The sequence below is a fragment of the Blennius ocellaris genome (genome assembly GCF_963422515.1).
Source record: "Blennius ocellaris genome assembly, chromosome: 12".
Lineage (NCBI taxonomy): Eukaryota > Metazoa > Chordata > Actinopteri > Blenniiformes > Blenniidae > Blennius > Blennius ocellaris.
In genome coordinates, this window is record NC_137661.1 from 13,182,333 (window position 1) to 13,192,953 (window position 10,621).

Consider the following 10,621-nt stretch of genomic DNA (forward strand, 5'->3'; position numbering starts at 1 on the left):
CCTGAGATTTAGAATAAATCTAAAGACAGACTTTCTGAACATCTGTGAGATTTAATTGGCTTTTCAAGAATGCATAATTACAGCACAGCTGTAGTAAAGTGGCTGCCACGCCACACAGTTTACAGATCATGTTTTTTGAAATGCTGAAGCAGAGTGGCACGCAGCAGTCACAGCAGGTTTACAGAAGTCTTCGCAGAGGACATGCAGTTGTCGCAACGATAGAGCACGTATTTTTTGTTTTTTCTTTTGTCTTGCTAAGCACATGGCTTTAATCAAGTCGAGTCAACAAGTGAAACAAAAGTGAACATGATCGTTAGAACTTTTTTTGAGAGAAATATGTGTCGTGTATTTCTTCTGCTGTCAAACGATGTTTGGTTGTGTTTGGGTGTGTTTTATACATTGTATAAAGGGATTTTACCATGTGATTAGGCATGCAGATGAAAACAGGTCACCTACAATCTGTGGGGAAATGAAAAAGGCGATGGGTTTGTGGTCGTAAAGCGTGAACAATAGGCCTGTATTTCAGGCCTGTCACATTGTGTAAATTAGAGAGGTTTTAAAGAGATAATCAAGGAAAATGTGCACATTATGGTGATAGTACATATAGAACCTGTTAATGGACGTATATAGAGATGCATAGAATATAACAGTTTAATAAAGCACTGCATTGTAAACACTTCAATGTGCCAACCTGTTTTCCAAATGACGCATTTATCTTTCTCTAACTCTTTGACTTTGATGTAGCTCAATGAAATGGAAATAAAAGGTCACCCATCTATTCCCTTGAAGAGAGTAAATCAGCCTGTAGTGCTACCAGAAATCTCAAGTAAAGGTACTTCATCAGCTGCAGTACAAATCATTCAATTCAAGGGTCAAATAATTCTTTCAATTGTTTTTGTTGGTGCTATTTTATCTGGAGTCTTCATCGCTTTTATACAATTATGAAAAACACATTTTTGTCAGCTCATAGTGATGATTGTCATTATCAAATGTAGACATATATCTTCTCAGTCAAACAGGATTTGCAAGTACTTATGCTTGCTCTGGTTTGGCTGATAGCGGTGTCAAGTGGAAGTGGTTGTTCACAGTGGCTCCAGAAACTCAAAGATGCTGATGCCAGTTAACTTTTTACCAAAGCGTATATTAACATTCAGTACCAGTAAGGATCTTTTTCTCCCCCAGCCTTTACCAGTGTTTGCTAATATGTTATTGCTGGAGCTTTTCCTAAATATTTAATTTGGATCTCAAGTGCTAAATGATCATATTGTTATTGGCAAAATATAAATAAAGCTCAGTTAAATAAAATATTTAACAATGTACACAAACAGTGCGCTAGATATTGATGTGAATACATGTAATTACTTTTGTCTCAGTTGCTGAGAAGTTTTGTTAAAACTACAAATGTTTAAAGAATATTCCAACGAGCGGATGTGAAGAAAAGCTACAAACAGACCACTGTAAACTGTTAAACGTCATTTAAAAAAACCCAGAAAATTAGTTTATAGTAATATATATATATACACACACCACAAAACAAAAAACATTACTTTCCATTTTCAAGGTTTATCTCAGTCACACTATTATTGGTCAAACAAACTTCATAATCTGGACCGTCTATTAATGAAATTTATTTACCAAACTATTGAACCTGTAAACCGTATCAGACACCACTCTCATATACACGGCCAGATTAAAAACAAAATGACTTTAATGAAGGTTTGGTGGCTTTTTGTTGTTGTTTTGTTTTGTTTTGACAGCAATTATATGAATAAATACTGTACAAGTGAGTAAAGTCTTTTGAACCCTGTAAATGATTTCGCAGCGGGGTCATCCCAGCAGCCTGCTGGGCCTGTGTTTGTGTGCGAAGGGAGTTGGAATCTGTTCAGTCGTATCCTCGTCGGTTCCTGCAGCACCTATTGTGTGCTCAGCCTCGAGCAGGAATCCAGCATGTCGCAACATCGTTTTTACAACCCTTCCACTCTCAGGTGCGCAGCTGTTTCATCAGAGCAACAGCAGCCACTCCGCGAGCTGAGGCAGATGTGTAAAAATGCTACAAGGAAAACAAGTTTGTCAAAGAGAGATGCGACATGTGGGAAGTCATGTGTTTAGCGGACCGAAGCTGGAAATGGAAAAAAGACACTCTTCTACTACAGGCCAAGATATGTTCTTTTTTCTTCCTCTTCTTTGATGATGAAAACCACCTGCTCAGGTTGTGCATAAATGTTACTGGACTACCGCACTACCATGTAGATGGCTACAGCTCAGCTAAATAACAGTAAATGTGTAAAACTGGAAATAAATCAATACCCTGCTTATACAAACCATTTCGCAAGTGCCTGAATACAAATAATTAGCATTGCTTGACAAGTTTCTGCACAACAGTATTTCTTCAATAAGTGCAAACTAAGTAAACCCACAGGATAATTTAAGCAGATATACACAAGTTTAAATGAGTAACTCGCACACAGCTTTCACCCTTCAGGGGGGCAAAAGGTGGAAATGTAGAACTGTGTATCTCATACAAACTTCTCTCATCGGTCACTGAGCTGTGGCCTCAACACACATTTAATGTACTCAAGGTATGTGATGAGAAAGAAAAAAAGGGCCACAGAAAACTCCCCTTTGCACAAGCAGAAAGGTTATGTTTCCAAAACTGATCAAATCCTGACAAAGCAACATATTCGTATCGGTTAAAGAAAATAGTGCATCAATATCTGCTATTATTTCTCGAACCACAATTCCAGCTGAACAGTGAAACAGTTTGACTGCAGCAGTTCTCCAGGGGAACTTTGTACACATTGGCAAAGCCAAGTCACTTTGACCTACAGTGTTCAAGTCAGCTTCAGTCTGTCTTCACAGAGTACTTCCAGCCAGACATTAACAGAAGTTCAAAAATGCTTTACAAAGAGAAAATGTATAGATATATATAAAAATTTTTCTCTCTAAGTCTTTAGTATCTCCTGGTTGTCACTTTTCATCTCTTCTGAGGGTGGTTGGCTGGTCCCCGTATCCTGGCCAGAGCTCAGTGGCCTGGCGTTGGCTTTTGTAGACCGCTGTCGGCGAGTGCCATTGCCAATACAGCGCATAAGATTCTTGAACGTTGCCCACATTTCCTCGTCTTTGTAGGAATAGATGCAGGGATTCATGACGGAGTTGGCCACGGCCAGGAGCAACAGCCAGCGTTTTGTTTTCATGACATTGCAGGTCTTACAGTTGAGGCCGTCCAGCAGTAGAACAACCAAGCCGGGGGTCCAGCAGATCACAAATGCCCCTGAAATGACCAAAATACCAAGTTAGACATTTATCATCCTGTTGAAGAAGGTTACATTTTGGAATAGTCTGTCAGTAAAAGTGCAAAAAAAAAAACTACAAGATAATTTTTCAATGAAGTTTAGGAAGTTTGCCAAGGTAAACAATTAAACCTTGAAGAAGGTTAACATGTTGTGCCGTCGTCTTTCACTTAATATGGGGCTCTGGCCGACTACATGCCATATACATTAAGATGCACAAGATTGTTTGAAAGTTAAATATTGAGAAAACATGCACTTTTCTGACACACAGTTGCACAATGCACATTGATGCATCTTAACAAAGTCAAATAGATGTGGAAAAGAATAGAAATGGCCTTGTCAGAGGAATAAACTCTCTGTATTTAATTTGGTATTTTTGTAATTTATTTTGTGTGTGTGTATGCAAATCATTGCTGCAATGATGAAGTCATTTAAATCCACCTTTCATATTTACATAGGAGGACCATATTGCATGAGACGAATAAAAAAAAAAAAAAAAGTCAAGACATTTTGGAATATTTAGATAAAAACTAGATGCAATGATTTGCCATTCACACAAATGATACATGAACTCTGTTCATTGACAAAGATTTCTCGAAGTGTTCCTTAGCCGTAGTTGTTACCAGTAGAAAATAATGTTGGTTTTAATGTAATGCAGCCTGAAGATTACAAGCACACAATACTGAGCTTTGACCTCGTCCCTTCTGCATGCATTTCTCCAGATTATATTAATTGTTTGATGATACAGCACCTATAGTAGCCAATATCATTCAAGACTCCAAGTCTTTCTCAAAGAAAGAGTATTCGAGCCACGAGAAAATTCTCAAATGTTGTGAAACTGATCGTTGGTCGTTTCTCCAGTTGCGAACTGAGATCTCGCAAGATGTGTGTGTGTGTGTGTGTGTGTGTGTGTGTGTGGCATATGGCCAAGAGTTTGGCCATATGATGTCATTAACGTGTTAAAATACAGTGCATAGCCCTATGTGTTTAGTAAATAATGAGGTTGGTCACATGGCTACCCGAAGAGCCGATTAGCCATCGACTACAAACGTGTTTGGGCACAAACACACAGCGATCAAGAGATTTCTGGAATTGAAAGGAAGCAGCGTGTCACAACTTGTCTTCACAACCAGCATCTCTGCAGCTTCAATGCATGGTGCAGAACAACAACATGCACTGTTAGATAGTTCCCTCCTCCTCTTTGTCTGTAGATATGTCGAGACTTAGAGGTTTTTTTTGAAGGTCTCATGATCAAAAAATAGCAAAGTCTTCTTGATCTTTTTCATTGAACGTTTAATCATAAAAACTCTTTTTGTCCCAACCCAGGTTTTTATGCCTAAAATACACCGAGAGCACCGAAAAGTAAATCTTACACACATTTAAATCTGGACCGTCCCCCTCTCAAATAAAGTAAAAAAATAAATGAATAAATAATTGAAAGATTGTGAGAGTCCACATTTTAAACATGTGGTCCTATTGGTATTTATGTGAAGATGTTTATTGCGCTTGAAATGAAAGTAAAATCAGAAACTGCCTGGAAAAGTTTGATGCCTCATTTCACAAGCAGGTACAAACACGCTACAAATAAATGGCTCAAGGCTGTGAAAATACCAAAAAAAAAAGGATGCTTCACAGGTACCAGTAAACATGTGAACAAGAGAATACATAGGAGATAGCTATATTCTTTACTGTTCTTACATATTCGGGTCAGTAAATATGTATTGAACTGCATAGTTATGCATCATCATTAATACTTTTTGGGGTTTGTTTGCTTGAGCAGGCAATTAGAGGAACAAAGTCCAAGAACACTTTCGATGCTTCGACACACACTTGTTTTTTTCCTCTGATATTAACAAAGCCTGTGCCTGTCACACACATATCTTTAAACTGGTTTGTCCAGTTGCCATTTCTGACATGGCATACTGCTTTGCGCCTGCAACAAGAGTTCACTACTGCTCCTCCCATAATTAATGCACGTCTCAGACCAGGACCCAACCACACAAGCACTTCCAACACGTTTTCCCCCAGTGTCAAAGCTTCTTTTTGTGAAATGAGTCACTAAAATGTCTGTTATGCAAAGCGCACACAATAATAAAGCAGCTACGTGCAGCGATTGAGTAATACTGAGTCATTGCAGTGGTGCTTATTAGAAGACTGACCTCCCATCCGTATTCTGATGCTCTCAACAAATATCTTTGGTGGAACAACAGTGAAAACCGCCTTTTGGTATCAAAGAAAAGTTTAAATCAAATCAAGATATTTAAAATTGGAAGTGGGTTTAGAAGATAACACTTGTACACTCGTGCTTCCATAAGAAGGCAAAGAGCATTTGAAAGCAATTGACAAAGTTTCTCAAGTATAGGCTCTTCTTTTTTGGGGTTGAGGAGGAGGGGACATCAAATGAAGGCCAGTGTGGTGGATGGTACGCCACACAGGCTGAGGAGCAGTGTCCTCACAGTGAAGGATAATTACACAGCAGTCTCAAGCAAAGTGCATTCCGAGGCAAACGACTCCTACGCTAGGATGGCGTGCTACTCTCGGGCCAGATGAGTCCCTAAACAGGCAACGATTACTGATCAATATCTAATATCTATTGTGAAACCTGTGCAATCCTGTTGACTGGAGAGCGTAGAACTGGAACCTGGGATGAACTCGTCTGAACCTGCACAGCTGCCTGAAATGTACTAGACTCACAAGGATTACCCAGTTCAGCTACTCACTTTGCATGCTCTGTCATATACTTTATGCACAATCTGCTTTCTTTACTTGTAGTGCTCCAAAGGAAATACTCAAGACAGAGCAGTTGTCTTGATTTTAAAGAAAAGCAAGGTTTGTCGATTGATTGAGAAACTGCTCCTCCATTATTGTAAGGTATCCGTTTACACCTGGTGAAAGAAAACGGGCGACGCTATCTGCCTGCATCATCTCGACTGTAAATAGAGGACGTTAAAAAACAGGATTCCGACTCTCTGTTTCGTGCGTGTTAAAGACAGACTATTTCTTCAGAATAAATGGGTGGATTGGATTAAAAAGGAAACCAAAGTGGCAAAAGAGTCAATATAAAGTTTCTTCAGCCATGTGATAGTTGTGAAAAGTTACTGTGCTTTTGCATTTCATGGGCAAAATTAGTCTTTTATACAATAAATCCAACTAATAAAGGAAATTTGGAGTTAAATGAAAAAGAATTAGGTGCCAAAATTGCAAACGCAGAAAAATCTGAGCACAGATAAATTAAAATAAATTTGCGCTAATTTTGCGTCTTTGGCTTTTATTTAGTTCATCCTATAATCCTTGACACACATAAACATTTATGTTTTTAACTTTTTCTATGGACCTCTCTTGTCAGGAAGTCAGACTAAGCATTTCAGCTCAGCACGTGAATGGCTATAATCTCAGGGACGACTACACACCTTGGTAAAAATCACACTGCTATGCACCACGACTACTATTCATGCTCTGACTCACAAGTGTATGATCCGCGGCTATGCAATGACAGCATTGGACGAGAGGCACCTACCAAGCACAACCATGACTGTCTTGATGAGTTTGATAGGAGTCCTCCTGCGGTTGATGGAGCCGCTCGTGTGTGGCATGAGCACAGACGTCTTCTTCTTGACGTAGGCGTAGATCCGCAGGTAGATGACCACCATGACAAGGAACACGACCAGGTTGGACAGGGACCAGAAGATCAAGTAGCTCCTGCTGAAGATGGGGGCCAACTGGGAGCAGTCACTCAGGTTGCAGATGCAGTTCCAGCCCAGACTGGGAACGGCCCCCATGAAGATGGAAATGGCCCACACCAGCACGATCAGCAGGGTCACCCGCCTCTTTGTCAGGTTGCTGTGGACTTTCCAGCTCATGACGGAGATGTAGCGCTCCAGAGCGATAACGAGCAGGTTCGCAAGCGAGGCGGAGAGACTGATGTCGAGAAGACCTTGGCGGATGAAGTACCCTCTGACTGTAAGCTTCCGCGACACTTCTCCCGTGTTGAACATGAGGTACACGTACGCTATGCCTGCCAGGAAGTCCGAGGCGGCGAGGTTCGCGAGGAGATAGTAGAACGGATAGTGAAACCTCTTATTCGTGATGACAGCAGCTATGACCATAGAGTTTGAGACCAGGATGAAGCAGCAAAAGAGGGAGCCCACCACCTGGACCAGGATGAGCTGCGCTTTGTCCCATTTGTCATTACTGCCGCTTTTGTTGTAGAAGAATCCCATGGACTCATTATAATGGCAGCTGTAGTTGTGCTGGGCCATTTCAGTAGAAGGTCTGTGAAACAAAGGGAAAACACAGAAGTCACTCATTTATCCGCCACATCATTTTGCATGATTAGAATCATTCAATTTCGTATTTCAAATTTTTTCATTCATCTGGAACAGTGATGCGACTTATCGGGGTTTTCTGAAAGTGGAATATGAAGCAGAACGTTGATCATTCTGGCTTCTCTTTTTTAAAGATCAGGCCTCTATTTTTTTAATTCAATAAAGCTCACAGTAAGAATTAGCGTAGGTCATCATTTTTCAGTTCAGCTGCTATAGGTTCCAGTTTATGGAACACCTTATTCAGTGCACAGTTATCTCCCCGTAAGTGCATATGTCAGTCATTTTGTTTCTCTCCTTCCAGTAGTCTAGACTCTCCTCCTCTCTACCTTTCTTAGGTATCTGGAGGCAAGGGTCCTATAACGTGCCTCCCAATATCATAATCATAAAAGACAACAGATATGAAATCATGTTGGAGAAAAAGCAATGGCTGAGGGGGTCATTGGCCTAAATATATTTTGCACCTGAATTAATGTATTCAATGTAAAACACTGTCGTAACCTGTTGAGTCTGCAAGGAAATCCCAGCAGGGAGTCTGATTTGCTTGCTGTTAATTCTCTATCAGAATCCAATAATACAAACCAAAGCAAACAAACAGCAAACACCTGTGAGACTAATTCTGTACAGATTTTGTGGTAAAAGGGAGATTTTCGTTTCCACAATCAAAAGGTCCAATTCATGGTAATGTGAAACTGTTAGCATTTCCTCTGTATTTTATTATGTGAAGTGATATGCAGTGTCTGTTTTAAATGACACAATACAGTTAAAATTGAATTGAAATTACTAAATAATATAATAAACAATAAAGTTAATGGGCATACATTTAGCTCCTATCTTAAGGTTTGATTTAACGCATTTTTTAATTAATTTCTTGAAGAGTGTCTTTTAAAGTTTGCAAGGGGTTTAAATGCACTACTTGGGAACAACAGCCCATTAAAGCTCAGATAATATTACAAAGGATGATACCAGTGATGCAAAATCCCAAAGGAAACGCTTCAGTGTATCACAGCAGTGCCTCCTGACAGTTTTTCCAAGGACAAATAGTTCCAGAGCAGAGAGAAGTTTCATGACTGATATCCATAGACACAAGGACACATACCCCGCATATTTGCCTGGAATAATACAAATAACATCGACGTTAACTTGAACACAAAGGAACATTAAAACGAAAAGCATTACAAAATAATCTGCCAAATGCCTTCCCGTACAAACATCACAACACTACAGATCAAACATCACAACACTACAGATCAAACTTCTTAACATTACAGATATACTACAGGAAAAGTGTCTACCTGAAACAGGTGTAAAGTTTTTTTGTTGTTGGGGGGTTTTTTTCCGCCAGCTTTTCAAAGAGCAGCTTCACTACAAACCCGTCGGACTCGGTTTACCGACGCCATGGGAATAAAAGAGACACGACAGGTTTGCAGTGGGATGGGTTGAGATCAGATACGCGTCCGTGAAATACAGACAAAACATCTCGCGCGTGCAGGAGGAGAAGAGAACCAAACACCCGAAGTTATTGGGGGGAAAGCCGAAGTACCCGGCAGGTGAGCTTACCTGCGTGGGAAACGATCGTCCGTGGTGCGTCAGGAGAATAAAAGTTTCGAAATAGTGTGAGATGAGTCAGTGACCATGTTGTCGGAGTGGCTCTGTGCCTCTGCAGCTCGGAAGGAGGCGACAGTGTGATGAGGAGTGGAGGAGGCAGGGAAGTTGAGCGTCTTTACTTTGAGGCTCCAAGGGCGCCGTGACGCAGAGGGCGTGACCCCGGAGCCAAGCCTCCCCCCCACGCAGGCTGCACGAGACCTCCGGTGAGCTTCCACGGCGTCAGTCGCACAGTCGTGATGCACATGATTTACTTTTATGGATTATCTCAATTTGTTACGAACAATTCGGTGAAAGGTCGACTATACGTGTCTTTGCACGTAATAATAATAATAATTTAAAAAAATACAGCACATCCATATCTCTTTTCTGCACTCCAAACTATTATTACTTTTCTTTCTTTATTTCTTTATTTGTTGGAGGGGGGGGGGGGGGGGGGGGGGGGGGGGGGGCTGATACGTGTCTCTCAGTAAAATTTTGTATCTATTTGGAAAGATATGTTTTAAATAGGGTCCATCTAACTAATTTCTTTCTGCTTTTCATTGTCAATATTACCTTCGTTATGTCCCTCTCGGTGATACGGGTCAGTCTGCACAAATTCTTTGACATTGAGAAATTAGATTGTTCTATTCACATGAACACTAACTATAGAGGGATCACATCGACATGCGGTTTAATATGTATCAAAATTATCATCCAATTCAGTCAATCTCATAATATTTAACTTGCACACATGATCTCAGATCCACCGTCCACTGGAAGTCATCCAAGTAAAAAGCTCCAGACTATTTAAGGCTAGTGTGTTTGTTTTGAAGGGAAGACACCAAAGAAATATTCTCCTTGTTCAGAGTGCAATCGTGAAGAGAGGAACATAGTGCATTTTTTTTGCAGGATGCAGAATAGCTCGTGCAGATGTTCATATAACTTTTTGTAGTTTTGTCAGTTATCACATAGTGCAACATATTTTTTGTCACAAATACAAATACATATCGAAAATTCCTGAAAGGGAGGTGGGGACATACTGTAAGTATTGTCTTCATTTCCTGTTCAAATTACATTTTAATCAGTTTTCTTTTTAACAACATGGCTGGCAGCTTTACATGATGATTACTGATATACAGAGTCCACAAGTTTCCGCATGTAAAACATGCATAGTGGATAGTTTGTTCAGCTGAAAGCCAACCTCATGAGCCAATCCCCCCCCCCCCCCCCCCCCCAACAAACAGAGTTTGATGTGACAGGATTGATAAGGACAGTTCCGTGTGCAACACAAAATATTGACTGCAAATAGATTAAACAAGCTCACATAAAGCAGTACTGGTTATTGAACAACCCTCTCCTTCTTGGAAATATAAACATCTACATTCATTTTTAGCATGCTGAGACAACTGTATACTTCATTCT

At 40.3% G+C, this 10,621-nt stretch overlaps 1 protein-coding gene across 1 annotated transcript; it reads right to left on the bottom strand.

The window, feature by feature from the left end:
- Positions 1 to 1,624: 1,624 nt before the first annotated feature.
- On the bottom strand, positions 1,625 to 9,295 carry lpar3 (lysophosphatidic acid receptor 3). The gene is made up of 3 exons (XM_080506516.1): positions 9,173 to 9,295; positions 6,808 to 7,562; positions 1,625 to 3,271 (listed from the first exon to the last, which is right to left on the bottom strand). The coding sequence occupies exons 2-3, from the start codon at positions 7,547 to 7,549 to the stop codon at positions 2,943 to 2,945; spliced, it is 1,071 nt and encodes a 356-aa protein (XP_080362642.1). The 5' UTR covers positions 7,550 to 7,562; positions 9,173 to 9,295; the 3' UTR covers positions 1,625 to 2,942.
- Positions 9,296 to 10,621: the final 1,326 nt, after the last annotated feature.

Excerpts from the sequence above, each read along its gene's own strand:
- lpar3 (XM_080506516.1), bottom strand. The coding sequence starts at position 7,549 with ATGGCCCAGCACAACTACAGCTGCCATTATAATGAGTCCATGGGATTC. Across the intron at positions 3,272-6,807 it reads GACAGTCATGGTTGTGCTTG|GGGCATTTGTGATCTGCTGG; the intron begins GTAGGTGCCTCT and ends TGGTCATTTCAG.